We start from the raw sequence: 19,880 nt of genomic DNA, 5'->3' as shown, positions 1-19,880 counted from the left end.
CCTTGTTATTCTCATTATTTCCTCCGGCCTTGCCGCCAAAAGTGGGGCCGTGGCCGGAGGGGGCGGGCAACTCCACTAGCTGGAGTGCCCTGTGGTGCTGGAACAAAGGGGGTGAGCCTTTGAGGCTCACCGCCAGGTGTTACAGCTCCTGCCTGGGGGAGGTGATAGCATCTCCACCCAGTGCAGGCTTTGTTACTAGCCACAGAGTGACAAAGGCACTCTCCCGCATGTGGCCAGCAACATGTCTCGAGTGTGGCAGGCTGCTAAAACCAGTCAGCCTACACGGGTAGTTGGTTAAGGTTTCAGGGGGCACCTCTAAGGTGCCCTCTGGGGTGTATTTTACAATAAAATGTACACTGGCATCAGTGTGCATTTATTGTGCTGAGAAGTTTGACACCAAACTTCCCAGTTTTCAGTGTAGCCATTATGGTGCTGTGGAGTTCGTGTTTGACAGACTCCCAGACCATATACTCTTATGGCTACCCTGCACTTACAATGAATAAGGTTTTGCTTAGACACTGTAGGGGCACAGTGCTCATGCACTGGTGCCCTCACCTATGGTATAGTGCACCCTGCCTTAGGGCTGTAAGGCCTACTAGAGGGGTGACTTATCTCTACTTATCTATACTGCATAGGCAGTGTGAGGTTGGCATGGCACCCTGAGGGGAGTGCCATGTCGACTTACTCGTTTTGTTCTCACCAGCACACACAAGCTGGCAAGCAGTGTGTCTGTGCTGAGTGAGGGGTCCCCAGGGTGGTATAAGATATGCTGCAGCTCTTTGAGACCTTCCCTGGCATCAGGGCCCTTGGTACCAGGGGTACCAGTTACAAGGGACTTACCTGGATGACAGGGTGTGCCAATTGTGGAATCAAAAGTACAGGTTAGGGAAAGAACACTGGTGCTGGGGCCTGGTTAGCAGGCCTCAGCACACTTTCAATTCAAAACATAGCATCAGCAAAGGCAAAAAGTCAGGGGGTAACCATGCCAAGGAGGCATTTCCTTACACAACCCCCCCCCCCCCAAACGAAAGAGGATGAGACTAACCTTTCCCAAGAGAGTCTTCATTTTCTAAGTGGAAGAACCTGGAAAGGCCATCTGCATTGGCATGGGCAGTCCCAGGTCTGTGTTCCACTATAAAGTCCATTCCCTGTAGGGAGATGGACCACCTCAACAGTTTTGGATTTTCACCTTTCATTTGCATCAGCCATCTGAGAGGTCTGTGGTCAGTTTGAACTAGGAAGTGAGTACCAAAGAGGTATGGTCTCAGCTTCTTCAGGGACCAAACCACAGCAAAGGCCTCCCTCTCAATGGCACTCCAACGCTGCTCCCTGGGGAGTAACCTCCTGCTAATGAAAGCAACAGGCTGGTCAAGGCCATCATCATTTGTTTGGGACAAAACTGCCCCTATCCCATGTTCAGAGGCATCTGTCTGCACAATGAGCTGCTTGGAGTAATCTGGAGCTTTTAGAACTGGTGCTGTGCACATTGCTTGTTTCAGGGTGTCAAAGGCCTGTTGGCATTCTACAGTCCAGTTTACCTTCTTGGGCATTTTCTTGGAGGTGAGTTCTGTGAGGGCTGTCACAATGGATCCATATCCCTTCACAAACCTCCTACAATACCCAGTCAAGCCAAGGAATGCCCTGACTTGAGTCTGGGTTTTTGGAGCTGCCCAGTCCAGAATAGTCTGGATCTTAGGCTGGAGTGGCTGAACTTGGCCTCCACCTACAAGGTGTCCCAAGTAAACCACAGTTCCCTGCCCTATCTGGCATTTGGATGCCTTGATAGAGAGGCCTGCAGATTGCAGAGCCTTCAAAACCTTCTTCAGGTGGACCAGGTGATCCTGCCAGTTGGAGCTAAAGACAGCAATATCGTCAAGATAAGCTGCACTAAAGGACTCCAAGCCAGCAAGGACTTGATTCACCAACCTTTGGAAGGTGGCAGGGGCATTCTTTAAACCAAAGGGCATAACAGTGAACGGATAATGCCCATCAGGTGTGGAGAATGCTGTCTTTTGTTTTGCTCCAGGTGCCATTTTGATTTGCCAGTACCCTGCTGTTAAGGTACTTAAGAATTTGGCAGCACCTAATTTATCAATCAGTTCATCAGCCCTTGGAATGGGATGGGCATCTGTCTTGGTGACAGAATTAAGTCCTCTGTAGTCCACACAAAACATCATTTCTCTCTTTCCATCTTTGGTGTGAGGTTTTGGGACTAAGACCACTGGGCTAGCGCAGGGGCTGTCAGAGTGCTCAATGACTACCAATTCCAGCATCTTGTGGACTTCCACCTTGATGCTTTCCTTAACTTGGTCAGACGGTCTAAATATTTTGTTTTTGACAGGCATGCCGTCTCCTGTGTCCACATCATGGGTACACAGGTGGGTCTGACCAGGGGTTAGGGAAAAGAGTTCATCAAACTGCTGCAGGACCTTCCTGCAGTCAGACTGCTGTTGGCTAGAGAGGGTGTCTGAGTAGATCACTCCATCTACTGAGCCATCTTTAGGGTCTGATGAGAGGAGATCAGGGAGAGGTTCACTCTCAGCTTCCTGGTCCTCATCTGTTACCATCAACAGATTTAAATCAGCCCTGTCATGGAAGAGCTTAAGGCGGTTCACATGGATCACCCTCTTGGGGCTCCTGCTTGTGCCCAGGTCTACCAGGTAGGTGACCTGACTCTTCCTTTCAAGTACTGGGTAAGGGCCACTCCATTTGTCCTGGAGTGCCCTGGGAGCCACAGGATCCAGAACCCAGACTTTCTGCCCTGGTTGGAATTCAACCAGTGCAGCCTTTTGGTCATACCACAACTTCTGGAGTTGTTGGCTGGCCTCAAGGTTTTTACTTGCCTTTTCCATGTACTCTTCCATCCTTGAGCGAAGGCCAAGTACATAGTCCACTATGTCTTGTTTAGGCTCATGAAGAGGTCTCTCCCAGCCTTCTTTAACAAGAGCAAGTGGTCCCCTTACAGGGTGGCCAAACAGAAGTTCAAAGGGTGAGAATCCTACTCCCTTCCGAGGCACCTCTCTGTAAGCGAAAAGCAGACATGGCAGGAGGACATCCCATCTCCTTTTGAGTTTTTCTGGGAGCCCCATGATCATGCCCTTTAATGTCTTGTTGAATCTCTCAACAAGGCCATTAGTTTGTGGATGATATGGTGTAGTGAATTTGTAAGTCACTCCACACTCATTCCACATGTGTTTTAGGTATGCTGACATGAAGTTGGTACCTCTGTCAGACACCACCTCCTTAGGAAAACCCACTCTGGTAAAGATACCAATGAGGGCCTTGGCTACTGCAGGGGCAGTAGTCGACCTAAGGGGAATAGCTTCAGGATACCTAGTAACATGATCCACTACTACTAGGATGTACATATTTCCTGAGGCTGTGGGAGGTTCTAGTGGACCAACTATGTCCACACCCACTATGTTGTTTTTGACAGGCATGCTGTCTCCTGTGTCCACATCATGGGTACACAGGTGTGTCTGACCAGGGGTTGGGGAAAAGAGCTCAGCAAACTGCTGCAGGACCTTCCTAAAGTCAGATTGCTGCTGGCTAGAGAGGGTGTCTGAGTAGATCACTCCATCAACTGAGCCATCTAAGTTTTGATGAGAGGAGATCAGGGATAGGTTCACTCTCAGCTTCCTGGTCCTCATCTGTTACCATCAACAGATTCACATCAGCCCTATCATGGAAGAGCTTAAGGCGGTTCACATGGATCACCCTCTGGGGGCTCCTGCTAGTGCCTAGGTCCACCAGGTGGGTGACCTGACTCTTCTTCTCTAGCACTGGGTAAGGGCCACTCCATTTGTCCTGAAGTGCCCTGGGAGCCACAGGCTCCAGAACCCAGACTTTCTGCCCTGGTTGAAATTCAACCATTGCAGCCTTTTGGTCATACCAAAACTTCTGGAGCTGTTGGCTGGCCTCAAGGTTTTTACTTGCCTTTTCCATGTACTATGCCATTCCTTGAACGTAGCCTTTAAGGACTGTAATTAGGTTCTGAGACACTTTATCGTCTTTGTACTGCTGAAATAAGACTGAATGAAAGCTATATTTTCAAACAACACGGGTTTCTTAACAAACTTCTTTGTGGAGTGCTATTAACCTACCTTTTCGTCTCTTCATTTCAGATAGTCATTAAATTGTCTTCCCCAATATATCCTTAGTGGCATTGTTCATCCTCATACCCCACCTTCAAATCGACCTTTGTGCAGTCCCTGGTTAACCTCTTTCTTGTGATACCATTCCTCCAATTGGTACCAACTTCATTTTACCATGCCCGTACTGGCTGTCCACTGAATTCCTTTCTAACCTAATCACCCAACTTTTAAAAGGGCCCTTCATGAGTGGACTAGTACATAAAGTATTTAAAAACATCTAGCGTTTAGCCAGAAATTAAGCAAAAGGCATTCGCAGAATTCCAAATGATATATTTTATTTTACTGCAGCCAAGAACCTAATAAGTGTCTTTACATCTAATTAAATAAAAATGATTTAAAGCTTGTGTCAGAAACCATGGCATGCCAATAAAAATGTGAATATTAGAAAGAATTAAAGGTAAGATATAGAGCATCAAGTTAAATATTGGCAAAGCCAATAGGTCTCAGCGATGCGAGAGCTATTGGCTTTGTCAGTGTTAATGTCTTTTAGCTATGTAGTCCACGAGCACACAGTTTAAGCAGGGAAGTCGTAATTTATCCTCGTTTTTGGGTCTGCTCCTTTAGTTTTGTATATTTTCTGCTTCGTGCAAAGCGCATAAAGGCAGCTGTAAAGACACAAGTAGCCATCACCAAAATGTATAAATAAATACGCAGGATGCTACGATCCTGCTGAGAGGTTGTTGCTGCTTTCTTCCAAATAATCCAATCAAAAGCAACATGTTTTGAATAAGAGTACGCTTACTTTCCGGTTTGTATTTCAAGCAGAATATAGGAGAAAAATAGTGACCTTTAACGAAGGAAGTATAAAGTTTAAATTATAGTAGAAATTAAGTCGGGTGGTTTCTCTGTGCCTTTATTTCTTTTTTGTGCGCTACATAAAACTTATTTTTTGGGATAGCACTCCGTGGTAAAATCAGCACTGCGCTCACTTCAGAACCCTGGAAGGATTTATAAGGGATGGGGGCTAAGACTCAACTTTGCAGCCAAAGGCAGATTATGAAGTCAATGAGCGACCATATTTACCCTATGAGAGAGAAACAGAAAATGTACAGAGGAAACAGAGCCTGCTACCACCCCGAACAACACCTGTTACTGTATGTGTCAGAAGGATTAATGCGGTGTACCAGGTTCTGTGTGTGCAAGAAGCTGGCACCACACAGGGTTTAAGAGAATAATGGAATTAAACGGAAAATTAAAAGGAGCTGCAATTTCATTACTTGGCAAAGTGGACTGTCTGGGAGAGCAGCAGTCAAGTCTGTACCACAGGCCACAAAAAAAGGAAGACCAGGGTCATCTTTTAGTGCTTTAATAACGATTTCCCCCACGCTTTGCACAAATAAACCCAGATCAAAAAGCATTTCCGCCGCCTCGCAATGAAAGACGCAACAAACCAATACAGGAGAACAAATGGGCGGGGGAAATAAGGGTAGGCGAAAACTTCAATGAGGGCACGCACAGCTCTCTTCATGCAGTCGAGGAGCATTTTATGACTGTAGGAATAGCTAAAAAAAAAAAAAACTAATATTTTGAAGAAAAATGTGGCAACATACATTTATATTCGAGTTTGTATCTTAGTAACGCCAGCCGCGCATAGCAATCAGTTTACAACTGTTTACTTCTCAGCCTAACATTAATAGTTTCTTAATCATGAACATTATGTACAGAGTTGGACTACGTTCGGATGTGAGGGCGACCTGGTTAGGATGGGGCGGGTGTGAGTGGGGAAAGAGGCAAAATGAGAGAGGAAGTGAAAACACAAGCACTCATGTAGAGTGCTCTAACACAACAAAAACAAGCAATTGCAATGCAACGGGTCTCACATTACCTCAAGTTAGAGCTATTAGCGTTGTAAACTCCTAACTGGACTTTTCATGCCACATTAAATGAAGAAGAAAAAAAAAAAAGATTGCGATCGCGCTAGGAAATAAAGCGAAAAAGTAGTCCAGAAACCATACGGAAAACATGGGGGCTCGTATGTTTACAGTAGTTTACCAGTGATCTTGTGGAGGGCTAAACACCGGAAAAAGGCATGACGTATGCATGCCTTTTACGAATGAAAACAAGTGGATTTTAAAAGGCAAGCCGACGAACCAATGAAAGTGACTAATGTAACATGGTCGTGGTTAAAATCCCCCTAAAGAGAGATTAGAAGAGGGACAGAGCATTTTGCGCTCGCCCCTAAAGAAACTCCTAAATCAGGAGGTGTGGATAGACACAAGTACTTGGTCCATACTCTTGGGAGGACTAAACACAAGATGACACATGACACACGCATGCCATGGACAAATGGCAGAGCTACAGGAATTATGTGATTGTACGACTGCAGCAATTTTCTAATAATTCCAGATTTGCAGCATTTTCACGTAATCCATCATCTGCAGCACAATCTGCAGATTTAAACCCCCGCAAAAATGTTTCTAGCTCAAGCTGCTTAAAAGTTACTATAAACGCAGCAACATGTGTTGCAGTAGAAGGCACTTTGCAAAGCTGAACTGATCGCCTTTCTGCTGCTTATTGCTATATTTGAATGTTAAAAATAGGACTACTGAGGCGCAGTTATCAAGCGGTACCAAGTTTAAAAATGACAAAACAATGAAGCAATACTAATACAAAGTGTGCCGCATAATTTGATTTTTTTGCTGTAAGATTTACTAAACCCTCCCGCATAAATTGGTCCTTTCCTGCAGCACAATTCCAGTGGCCCAGATCAACAGGAACAAAGGATACGAGAGTGACAACAGAGCGAAGAAATGGTAATCCTATGGGCTTGTTGAAGCACACGGACTAAACAATATGTCTCTGAGGTAGCACATGCCCTGTCTAGCCGACAAAAAAAAAAATAATGGCAGCCAGTTATTCTATACAATTTGATGAAACTAATAATGGATCAAACAATGGGAAACTCAATAATCAGTAAACAATACCTGCAAATCCAGTCTATTTTAAAAACACCTCCGAGCATCTTTGCATTCATACCCGGTGGCAGTACCCAGTGAATGGGTGAGCCACCATGATGTGATTCAGACGAGAGTCTTGCAAATCCTACAAAAAATAAACATTAACATTTTCTTGCATATCATTCCAGAATATAATAAAACAATCACAATAAGTGGTAAACTGATATACCTTGAAAGTGACCGCTTTCCCTCACAGAAAATATCAAAATCACACTTCTTGCCGATCTGAAGGCAGCATTTAATTTCTTCTCATTTACTGGCAAAGTTGACCAGACGCCCTAGAAACATAGTAAAATTACACACAACTCAAACAGTTTGTTTAAGCACTTATTTGAGCGGACATGGAAGGTAGGCAAAAGTAAATAAATGAATATAGACCACAGAGTAAAGAGTCAGGTAGCAAGTGCTATCAAATTAGGGAAGAAAGCTTAATGGAGGGGCAGAGAGTATAACAGTTATAGGGGTCAAAGGACTCGATCAGGCTTGTGAGTTGTGCTGCAGAGAGCAACACGAAAGATACCAGTCTGACTTCTTACGTAGGGGAGTGCAATCTATCAGCAAACCAGTCTCAGCTGCAATTACAGGAGGTTGCGAGTTAGGCTTATCGAATAGTGTACCAGCAAGTCTCCTCTCCTACAGGCCTGGAAAGTCTACTGTCTCTTCTGTCTATTTTACAGCAAAAATAGTTGTAGAGCCACATAACGGGTAAGACTGGCCAAGGGTCACCAATGTTTCAGACACCCCAGTGGCTGTGTGTAATTGGAATTTGTTTTTCAATTACAACATGAAACAGCTATTAAAAGCAGGATTTAAAAAATAAAAAATAAACTTGCCTGGGAAGCATTTGCTCTACTAATCACTATGGATCAGACAAAATATCAAGGTATCTTGCACCTCAGACTCAAAAAGCCCAATGAATATTTTCCTAGTGCACATGTGTTTATTTCATCAACAACCGAGTGACAATGTCCACCAAATACAAGAATGTTCAGTATATACATCTGAAACTCTTGCAATATTAAAGTCTAGTGTTTATTCTGGTCCAAGATACTGGTCTTAATTCATCCTGGACGTTTAAAGTGTGGAATCACTGCTCGAGGGTACCATGGTTGTCAATATATGGGTTCACAGTATGAAACAAAAAAGAATGCACCAACATTGTGTGTTAAAGAACATCTCCCAGCATACCTTGAAATAATGTGATTTGGAAGAGGGGCACAATCAATAAAATGTGAGCAAACCATACAGGAATGTCAGACTGCCTGGGAACGCTTTTAATTCTCCTGTGTATGAACTGAAATTTCACCTCGCTCTAACCAATTAAGTAAAAATCACATAATGGGATTATCTTCATTTCAAACTAAGCAATGATATATGTACCTTAGCTTTGGACAGAGATACGTTCTCATGGTTATTACTCTTGATGAGAAAAAATCTTGCATCTTGAATTATATATTTCAGCTTACTGGTCTGGTCTGAAAAATAAATGAAGAAATAAAACTGTAAGGATACACAAATGCACTTTAACACTGATATTGACATCTGTATTTGAAGCACCAATGCTGAGCAAAACAATATGTCTTTAAAATAATACCACATTACCGCAGCATAGGTAAATACCATAAGAGCAGCATAAATACTAATACAGGTTGTAGGAAGTTGGCTCTGTATGTGCTATTTCAAAGTAAGGAATAGCATGCACAGAGTCCAAGGGTTCCCCTTAGAGGTAAAATAGTGGTAAAAATAGATAATACTAATGCTCTATTTTGTGGTAGTGTGGTCGAGCAGTAGGCTTATCCAAGGAGTAGTGTTAAGCATTTGTTGTACATACACATAGACAATAAATGAGGTACACACACTCAGAGACAAATCCAGCCAATAGGTTTTTATATAGAAAAATATCTTTTCTTAGTTTATTTTAAGAACCACAGGTTCAAATTCTACATGTAATAGCTCATTCGAAAGGTATTGCAGGTAAGTACTTTAGGAACTTCAAATCATCAAAATTGCATGTATACTTTTCAAGTTATTCACAAATAGCTGTTTTAAAAGTGGACACTTAGTGCAATTTTCACAGTTCCTAGGGGAGGTAAGTATTTGTTAGTTTTACCAGGTAAGTAAGACACTTACAGGGTTCAGTTCTTGGTCCAAGGTAGCCCACCGTTGGGGGTTCAGAGCAACCCCAAAGTCACCACACCAGCAGCTCAGGGCCGGTCAGGTGCAGAGTTCAAAGTGGTGCCCAAAACACATAGGCTAGAATGGAGATAAGGGGGTGCCCCGGTTCCGGTCTGCTTGCAGGTAAGTACCCGCGTCTTCGGAGGGCAGACCAGGGGGGTTTTGTAGGGCACCGGGGGGGACACAAGTCCACACAGAAATTTCACCCTCAGCGGCGCGGGGGCGGCCGGGTGCAGTGTAGAAACAAGCGTCTGGTTCGCAATGTTAGTCTATGAGAGATCTCGGGATCTCTTCAGCGCTGCAGGCAGGCAAGGGGGGGGTTCCTCGGGGAAACCTCCACTTGGGCAAGGGAGAGGGACTCCTGGGGGTCACTTCTCCAGTGAAAGTCCGGTCCTTCAGGTCCTGGGGGCTGCGGGTGCAGGGTCTCTCCCAGGCGTCGGGACTTTAGGTTCAAAGAGTCGCGGTCAGGGGAAGCCTCGGGATTCCCTCTGCAGGCGGCGCTGTGGGGGCTCAGGGGGGACAGGTTTTGGTACTCACAGTATCAGAGTAGTCCTGGGGTCCCTCCTGAGGTGTTGGATCGCCACCAGCCGAGTCGGGGTCGCCGGGTGCAGTGTTGCAAGTCTCACGCTTCTTGCGGGGAGCTTGCAGGGTTCTTTAAAGTTGCTGGAAACAAAGTTGCAGCTTTTCTTGGAGCAGGTCCGCTGTCCTCGGGAGTTTCTTGTCTTTTCGAAGCAGGGGCAGTCCTCAGAGGATGTCGAGGTCGCTGGTCCCTTTGGAAGGCGTCGCTGGAGCAGGATCTTTGGAAGGCAGGAGACAGGCCGGTGAGTTTCTGGAGCCAAGGCAGTTGTCGTCTTCTGGTCTTCCGCTGCAGGGGTTTTCAGCTGGGCAGTCCTTCTTCTTGTAGTTGCAGGAATCTAATTTTCTAGGGTTCAGGGTAGCCCTTAAATACTAAATTTAAGGGCGTGTTTAGGTCTGGGGGGTTAGTAGCCAATGGCTACTAGCCCTGAGGGTGGGTACACCCTCTTCGTGCCTCCTCCCAAGGGGAGGGGGTCACAATCCTAACCCTATTGGGGGAATTCTCCATCTGCAAGATGGAGGATTTCTAAAAGTTAGAGTCACCTCAGCTCAGGACACCTTAGGGGCTGTCCTGACTGGCCAGTGACTCCTCCTTGTTTTTCTCATTATTTTCTCCGGCCTTGCCGCCAAAAGTGGGGCCTGGCCGGAGGGGGCGGGCAACTCCACTAGCTGGAGTGTCCTGCTGGGTTGGCACAAAGGAGGTGAGCCTTTGAGGCTCACCGCCAGGTGTGACAATTCCTGCCTGGGAGAGGTGTTAGCATCTCCACCCAGTGCAGGCTTTGTTACTGGCCTCAGAGTGACAAAGGCACTCTCCCCATGGGGCCAGCAACATGTCTCGGTTTGTGGCAGGCTGCTAAAACTAGTCAGCCTACACAGATAGTCGGTTAAGTTTCAGGGGGCACCTCTAAGGTGCCCTCTGTGGTGTATTTTACAATAAAATGTACACTGGCATCAGTGTGCATTTATTGTGCTGAGAAGTTTGATACCAAACTTCCCAGTTTTCAGTGTAGCCATTATGGTGCTGTGGAGTTCGTGTTTGACAGACTCCCAGACCATATACTCTTATGGCTACCCTGCACTTACAATGTCTAAGGTTTTGTTTAGACACTGTAGGGGTACCATGCTCATGCACTGGTACCCTCACCTATGGTATAGTGCACCCTGCCTTAGGGCTGTAAGGCCTGCTAGAGGGGTGTCTTACCTATACTGCATAGGCAGTGAGAGGCTGGCATGGCACCCTGAGGGGAGTGCCATGTCGACTTACTCGTTTTGTCCTCACTAGCACACACAAGCTGGTAAGCAGTGTGTCTGTGCTGAGTGAGAGGTCTCCAGGGTGGCATAAGACATGCTGCAGCCCTTAGAGACCTTCCTTGGCATCAGGGCCCTTGGTACTAGAAGTACCAGTTACAAGGGACTTATCTGGATGCCAGGGTCTGCCAATTGTGGATACAAAAGTACAGGTTAGGGAAAGAACACTGGTGCTGGGGCCTGGTTAGCAGGCCTCAGCACACTTTCAATTGTAAACATAGCATCAGCAAAGGCAAAAAGTCAGGGGGCAACCATGCCAAGGAGGCATTTCCTTACACAACCCCCCCCCAAACGAAAGAGGATGAGACTAACCTTTCCCAAGAGAGTCTTCATTTTCTAAGTGGAAGAACCTGGAAAGGCCATCTGCATTGGCATGGGCAGTCCCAGGTCGGTGTTCCACTATAAAGTCCATTCCCTGTAGGGAGATGGACCACCTCAACAGTTTAGGATTTTCACCTTTCATTTGCATCAGCCATTTGAGAGGTCTGTGGTCGGTTTGAACTAGGAAGTGAGTCCCAAAGAGGTATGGTCTCAGCTTCTTCAGGGACCAAACCACAGCAAAGGCCTCCCTCTCAATGGCACTCCAACGCTGCTCCCTGGGGAGTAACCTCCTGCTAATGAAAGCAACAGGCTGGTCAAGGCCATCATCATTTGTTTGGGACAAAACTGCCCCTATCCCATGTTCAGAGGCATCAGTCTGCACAATGAACTGCTTAGAATAATCTGGAGCTTTGAGAACTGGTGCTGAGCACATTGCCTGTTTCAGGGTGTCAAAGGCCTGTTGGCAGTCCACAGTCCAGTTCACTTTCTTGGGCATTTTCTTGGAGGTGAGCTCAGTGAGGGCTGTCACAATGGATCCATATCCCTTCACAAACCTCCTGTAGTACCCAGTCAAGCCAAGGAATGCCCTGACTTGAGTCTGGGTTTTTGGAGCTACCCAGTCCAGAATGGTCTGGATCTTGGGTTGGAGTGGCTGAACTTGGCCTCCACCTACAAGGTGGCCCAAGTAAACCACAGTTCCCTGCCCTATCTGGCATTTGGATGCCTTGATAGAGAGGCCTGCAGATTGCAGAGCCTTCAAAGCCTTCTTCAGGTGGACCAGGTGATCCTGCCAGGTGGAGCTAAAGACAGCAATATCATCAAGATAAGCTGTGCTAAAGGACTCCAAGCCAGCAAGGACTTGATTCACCAACCTTTGGAAGGTGGCAGGGGCATTCTTTAAACCAAAGGGCATAACAGTAAACTGATAATGCCCATCAGGTGTGGAGAATGCTGTCTTTTCTTTTGCTCCAGGTGCCATTTTTATTTGCCAGTACCCTGCTGTCAAGTCAAAGGTACTTAGAAATTTGGCAGCACCTAATTTATCAATGAGCTCATCAGCTCTTGGAATTGGATGAGCATCTGTCTTGGTGACAGAATTGAGCCCTCTGTAGTCCACACAAAACCTCATCTCTTTCTTTCCATCTGTGGTGTGAGGTTTGGGGACTAAGACCACTGGGCTAGCCCAGGGGCTGTCAGAGCGCTCAATGACTCCCAATTCCAGCATCTTGTGGACTTCCACCTTGATGCTTGCCTTAACATGGTCAGACTGTCTAAAGATTTTGTTCTTGACAGGCATGCTGTCTCCTGTGTCCACATCATGGGTACACAGGTGTGTCTGACCAGGGGTTAAGGAGAAGAGTTCAGGAAACTGTTGTAGGACTCTCCTACAATCAGCTTGCTGTTGGCCAGAGAGGGTGTCTGAGTAGATCACTCCATCTACTGTGCCATCTCTTGGGTCTGATGACAGAAGATCAGGGAGAGGTTCACTCTCTGCCTCCTGATCCTCATCTGTTACCATCAACAGATTCACATCAGCCCTGTCATGGAAGAGCTTAAGGCGGTTCACATGGATCACCCTCTTGGGGCTCCTGCTTGTGCCCAGGTCCACCAGGTAGGTGACCTGACTCTTCCTCTCTAGTACTGGGTAAGGGCCACTCCATTTGTCCTGGAGTGCCCTGGGAGCCACAGGCTCCAGAACCCAGACTTTCTGCCCTGGTTGGAACTCAACCAGTGCAGCCTTTTGGTCATACCAAAACTTCTGGAGTTGTTGGCTGGCCTCAAGGTTTTTGGTTGCCTTTTCCATGTACTCTGCCATTCTAGAGCGAAGGCCAAGTACATAGTCCACTATGTCCTGTTTAGGCTCATGGAGAGGTCTCTCCCAGCCTTCTTTAACAAGGGCAAGTGGTCCCCTTACAGGATGACCAAACAGAAGTTCAAAGGGTGAGAACCCTACTCCCTTCTGTGGTACCTCCCTGTAAGCGAAAAGCAGACATGGCAGGAGGACATCCCATCTCCTTTTGAGTTTTTCTGGGAGCCCCATGATCATGCCTTTTAATGTCTTGTTGAATCTCTCAACTAAGCCATTAGTTTGTGGATGGTAAGGTGTAGTGAATTTATAAGTCACTCCACACTCATTCCACATGTGTTTTAGGTATGCTGACATGAAGTTGGTACCTCTGTCAGACACCACCTCCTTAGGGAAACCCACTCTGGTAAAGATACCAATGAGGGCCTTGGCTACTGCAGGGGCAGTAGTCGACCTAAGGGGAATAGCTTCAGGATACCTGGTAGCATGATCCACTACTACCAGGATATACATATTTCCTGAGGCTGTGGGAGGTTCCAGTGGACCAACTATGTCCACACCCACTCTTTCAAAGGGCACCCCCACCACTGGAAGTGGAATGAGGGGGGCCTTTGGATGCCCACCTGTCTTACCACTGGCTTGACAGGTGGGGCAGGAGAGGCAAAACTCCTTAACCATGTTGGACATATTGGGCCAGTAGAAGTGGTTGACTAACCTCTCCCACGTCTTGGTTTGTCCCAAATGTCCAGCAAGGGGAATGTCATGGGCCAATGTTAGGATGAACTCTCTGAACAGCTGAGGCACTACCACTCTCCTAGTGGCACCAGGTTTGGGGTCTCTGGCCTCAGTGTACAGGAGCCCATCTTCCCAATAGACCCTATGTGTTCCATGTTTCTTGCCTTTGGACTCTTCAGCAGCTTGCTGCCTAAGGCCTTCAAGAGAGGGACAGGTTTCTTGTCCCTTACACAGCTCTTCCCTTGAGGGTCCCCCTGGGCCTAAGAGCTCAACCTGATAAGGTTCAAGCTCCAAAGGCTCAGTTCCCTCAGAGGGCAGAACTTCTTCCTGAGAAGAGAGGTTCCCTTTCTTTTGCTGTGTTGCAGTTGGTTTCCCAACTGACTTTCCTGTTCTCTTGGTAGGCTGGGCCATTTTTCCAGACTCCAGCTCTACTTTTTCACCCTGTGCCTTGCACTGTGCTCTTGTTTTCACACACACCAGTTCAGGGATACCCAGCATTGCTGCATGGGTTTTTAGCTCTACCTCAGCCCATGCTGAGGACTCCAGGTCATTTCCAAGCAGACAGTCCACTGGGATATTTGAGGAGACCACCACCTGTTTCAGGCCATTGACCCCTCCCCATTCTAAAGTAACCATTGCCATGGGATGTACTTTTCTCTGATTGTCAGCGTTGGTGACTGTGTAAGTTTTTCCAGTCAGGTATTGGCCAGGGGAAACCAGTTTCTCTGTCACCATGGTGACACTGGCACCTGTATCCCTCAGGCCCTCTATTCTAGTCCCATTAATTAAGAGTTGCTGTCTGTATTTTTGCATGTTAGGCGGCCAGACAGCTAGTGTGGCTAAATCCACCCCACCCTCAGAAACTAGAGTAGCTTCAGTGTGGACCCTGATTTGCTCTGGGCACACTGTTGATCCCACTTGGAGACTAGCCATACCAGTGTTACCTGGATGGGAGTTTGGAGTGGAACCTTTCTTGGGACAGGCCTTGTCTCCAGTTTGGTGTCCATGCTGTTTACAGCTATGACACCAGGCCTTTTTGGGATCAAAGTTTTTACCCTTGTACCCATTGTTTTGTGAAGAGGCTCTGGGCCCACCCTCCTGTGCAGGTTTTTGGGGGCCTGTAGAAGACTCTTTACTATTTTTAGTTTCGGTTGTCTCATCACCCTTCTGCTGGGGAGTCTTTGTGACCCCTTTCTTTTGGTCACCCCCTGTTGAAGTCTTGGACACCCTTGTCTTGACCCAATGGTCCGCCTTCTTTCCCAATTCTTGGGGAGAAATTGGTCCTAGGTCTACCAGATGCTGATGCAGTTTATCATTGAAACAATTACTTAACAGGTGTTCTTTCACAAATAAATTGTACAGCCCATCATAATTACTTACACCACTGCCTTGAATCCAACCATCTAGTGTTTTCACTGAGTAGTCAACAAAGTCAACCCAGGTCTGGCTCGAGGATTTCTGAGCCCCCCTGAACCTAATCCTGTACTCCTCAGTGGAGAATCCAAAGCCCTCAATCAGGGTACCCTTCATGAGGTCATAAGATTCTGCATCTTGTCCAGAGAGTGTGAGGAGTCTATCCCTACACTTTCCTGTGAACATTTCCCAAAGGAGAGCACCCCAGTGAGATCTGTTCACTTTTCTGGTTACACAAGCCCTCTCAAAAGCTGTGAACCATTTGGTGATGTCATCACCATCTTCATATTTAGTTACAATCCCTTTGGGGATTTTCAACATGTCAGGAGAATCTCTGACCCTATTTATGTTGCTGCCACCATTGATGGGTCCTAGGCCCATCTCTTGTCTTTCCCTCTCTATGGCTAGGATCTGTCTTTCCAAAGCCAATCTTTTGGCCATCCTGGCTAACTGGATGTCCTCTTCACTGGAGTTATCCTCAGTGATCTCAGAGTTGTTGGTCCCTCCTGTGAGGGAACCAGTATCTCTGACTATTATTTGTGGAGTCAGGGCTTGAGAAGCCCTGCTCTCCCTAAGTAGGACTGGAGGGGGGGAATTTCCCTCCAAGTCACTATCTTCATCCTCTGAGTTGCCATCCTCAGAGGGGTTGGCCTTTTCAAACTCTGCCAAAAGCTCCTGGAGCTGTACTTTGGTAGGTTTGGGGCCCATTGCTATTTTCTTTAGTTTACAGAGTGACCTTAGCTCTCTCATCTGTAGATGGAGGTAAGGTGTGGTGTCGAGTTCCACCACATTCACATCTGTGCTAGACATTATGCTTCTAAAAGTTGGAATACTTTTTAAGAAACTAAAACTGGTTCTAGAATCTAATTCAAACTTTTACAAACTTTTAAACTCTAAAAGAAATGCTAAACAGGATCTAACACAAGGCCCTAGCAGGTCTTTTAAGAATTTAGAAAACTTTTCAAATTGCAAAAATCAATTTCTAATGACAATTTTGGAATTTGTCGTGTGATCAGGTATTGGCTGAGTAGTCCAGCAAATGCAAAGTCTTGTACCCCACCGCTGATCCACCAATGTAGGAAGTTGGCTCTGTATGTGCTATTTCAAAGTAAGGAATAGCATGCACAGAGTCCAAGGGTTCCCCTTAGAGGTAAAATAGTGGTAAAAATAGATAATACTAATGCTCTATTTTGTGGTAGTGTGGTCGAGCAGTAGGCTTATCCAAGGAGTAGTGTTAAGCATTTGTTGTACATACACATAGACAATAAATGAGGTACACACACTCAGAGACAAATCCAGCCAATAGGTTTTTATATAGAAAATGAAAATGTCACTTACCCAGTGTACATCTGTTCGTGGCATCAGTCGCAGTAGATTCGCATGTTCTGCAATAGCTCGCCATCTGGTGTTGGGCCGGAGTGTTACAAGTTGTTTTTCTTCGAAGAAGTCTTTCGAGTCACGGGACCGAGTGACTCCTCCTTTTGTCTCCATTGCGCATGGGCGTCGACTCCATCCTCGATTGTTTTTCCCCGCAGAGGGTGAGGTAGGAGTTGAATTGTAGTAATAGTGCCCATGCAATGGAGTGACTAAGTATGCACTTATTTAAGGTTGAGATGATACATATATAAATAATTGAAGGTAACTTCCAAACTGCTACAGGCTCCCGGGGAGGCGGGTGGGCACATGCGAATCTACTGCGACTGATGCCACGAACAGATGTACACTGGGTAAGTGACATTTTCAGTTCGATGGCATCTGTCGCTGTAGATACGCATGTTCTGCAATAGACTAGTAAGCAGTTATTTCCCCAAAAGCGGTGGATCAGCCTGTAGGAGTGGAAGTAGTCTGAAATAATGTCCTTAATACAGCTTGACCTACTGTGGCTTGTTGTGCGGATAACACGTCTACACAGTAGTGCTTGGTGAATGTGTGAGGCGTAGACCATGTGGCTGCCTTACATATTTCTTGCATTGGGATGTTTCCTAGAAAGGCCATGGTAGCACCTTTCTTTCTGGTTGAGTGTGCCCTTGGTGTAATGGGCAGCTGTCGTTTAGCTTTAAGGTAGCAGATTTGGATGCATTTAACTATCCATCTGGCTATACCTTGTTTTGAAATTGGGTTTCCTGCATGAGGTTTTTGAAATGCAATAAAGAGTTGTTTAGTCTTTCTGATGTTCTTTGTTCTGTCAATGTAATACATTAATGCTCTTTTGACATCTAATGTATGTAGTGCCCTTTCAGCTACGGTATCTGGCTGTGGAAAGAACACCGGAAGTTCCACTGTTTGATTTAGATGGAACGGTGAAATAACCTTTGGCAAAAATTTAGGATTGGTCCTTAGGACGACTTTATTTTTGTGTAGTTGTATAAAAGGTTCCTGTATAGTAAACGCCTGAATCTCGCTTACTCTTCTCAGGGAAGTAATGGCGATGAGAAATGCCACCTTCCAGGTTAGGAACTGTATGTCGCAGGAGTGCATGGGTTCAAAAGGTGGACCCATAAGTCTAGTTAGGACAACATTTAGGTTCCATGAAGGAACAGGTAGTGTTCTTGGTGGTATAATTCTCCTAAGGCCCTCCATGAATGCTTTAATGACTGGTATTTTATATAGGGAAGTTGAATAGGTAGTCTGCAGGTATGCAGATATTGCTGCAAGGTGAATCTTAATGGAAGAGAAAGCTAGGTTAGATTTTTGTAAGTGAAGCAAGTAACCCACTACATGTTCTGGAGTTGTGTGTAATGGTTGTATTTGATTAATATGGCAGTAGCAAACAAACCTCTTCCATTTACTTGCATAGCAGTGCCTGGTGGATGGCCTTCTTGCTTGTTTTATGACTTCCATACATTCTTGGGTAAGTTGTAAGTGCCCGAATTCTAGGATTTCAGGAGCCAGATTGCTAGATTCAGCGATGCTGGATCTGGGTGTCTGATCTTTTGGTTGTGCTGTGTCAACAGATCTGGCCTGTTGGGCAATTTGATGCAGGGTACCACTGATAGGTCTAGCAGCGTTGTGTACCAGGGTTGCCTTGCCCAAGTTGGTGCTATCAATATGAGTTTGAGTTTGCTTTGACTGAGTTTGTTTACCAGGTAAGGAAGGAGAGGGAGAGGAGGAAAAGCGTAAGCAAATATCCCTGACCAGTTCATCCATAGGGCATTGCCTTGGGATTGTTTGTGTGGGTATCTGGATGCGAAGTTTTGGCATTTTGCGTTCTCCCTTGTCGCAAACAAGTCTATCTGAGGTGTTCCCCAGAGTTTGAAATAAGTGTTCAGTATTTGGGGGTGAATTTCCCATTCGTGGACCTGTTGGTGATCTCGAGAGAGATTGTCTGCGAGTTGATTTTGTATCCCTGGTATAAACTGTGCAATTAGGCGAATTTGGTTGTGAATTGCCCAATGCCAAATTTTTTGTGCTAACAGGCTTAACTGCGTGGAGTGCGTCCCTCCCTGCTTGTTTAGATAATACATTGTTGTCATGTTGTCTGTTTTGACGAGAATGTATTTGTGAACTATTATTGGTTGGAAAGCTTTTAGTGCTTGAAAAACTGCAAGAAGTTCTAGGTGATTGATATGCAGTTTTGTTTGATGTACGTTCCATTGTCCTTGTATGCTGTGTTGATCGAGGTGTGCTCCCCACCCTGTCATGGAAGCATCTGTTGTTATTACGTATTGTGGCACTGGGTCTTGGAAAGGCCGCCCCTTGTTTAAATTTATGTTGTTCCACCACAGAAGCGAGAGGTAAGTTTGGCGGTCTATTAACACCAGATCTAGAAGGTGACCCTGTGCTTGAGACCACTGTGATGCTAGGCATTGTTGCAAGGGCCTCATGTGCAGTCTTGCGTTTGGGACAATGGCTATGCATGATGACATCATGCCTAGGAGTTGTAATACCATCTTTGCTTGTATCTTTTGTGTTGGATACATGCGTTGTATGAGGGTGTTGAAATTTTGAATTCTTTGTGGACTTGGAGTGGCTACTCCTTTTGATGTGTCTATTATGGCTCCCAGGTATTGTTGTACCTTGCGTGGCAGAATTTTGGATTTTGTGAAATTGACGGTGAACCCTAGTTTGAAGAGGGTTTGTATGATATGATTCGTGTGATTTGAGCACTCTATTAACGAATGGGCCTTGATTAGCCAGTCGTCTAGATATGGGAACACATGTATTTGCTGTCTTCTGATGTGTGCAGCGACTACCGCTAGACATTTGGTAAAGACTCTTGGTGCGGTTGTTAATCCGAAAGGCAGTACCTTGAATTGGTAATGTATTCCTTTGAATACAAACCTTAGGTATTTCCTGTGCGATGTGTGTATTGGTATATGGAAATAAGCATCCTTGAGGTCTAAAGTTGCCATGTAGTCGTGCAGCTTTAGCAATGGCAATACTTCTTGTAGTGTGACCATGTGGAAGTGGTCTGATTTGATGAAAGTGTTGACT

General features: G+C 45.8%; 1 protein-coding gene across 10 annotated transcripts in view; it reads right to left on the bottom strand.

Moving 5' to 3' along the window:
- Nucleotides 1-19,880, bottom strand: part of YTHDC1 (YTH N6-methyladenosine RNA binding protein C1) — a 308,657-nt gene that overhangs the window by 193,009 nt on the left and 95,768 nt on the right. For all 10 annotated transcript variants that reach the window (XM_069235943.1, XM_069235969.1, XM_069235984.1 and 7 more), the window contains 3 exons: nt 8,492-8,586; nt 7,281-7,389; nt 7,079-7,196 (listed from right to left, as the gene is read on the bottom strand). In XM_069235943.1, the coding sequence (XP_069092044.1) occupies nt 7,079-7,196; nt 7,281-7,389; nt 8,492-8,586 (322 nt within the window). The remainder of the gene's footprint in view (nt 1-7,078; nt 7,197-7,280; nt 7,390-8,491; nt 8,587-19,880) is intronic.

The sequence above is a fragment of the Pleurodeles waltl genome, chromosome 1_2, assembly GCF_031143425.1.
Source record: "Pleurodeles waltl isolate 20211129_DDA chromosome 1_2, aPleWal1.hap1.20221129, whole genome shotgun sequence".
In the NCBI taxonomy this organism is placed as follows: Eukaryota; Metazoa; Chordata; class Amphibia; order Caudata; family Salamandridae; genus Pleurodeles; species Pleurodeles waltl.
The sequence above is the reverse complement of the archived record's forward strand: the minus strand, read 5'-3'. Positions and strand labels throughout refer to the sequence as shown.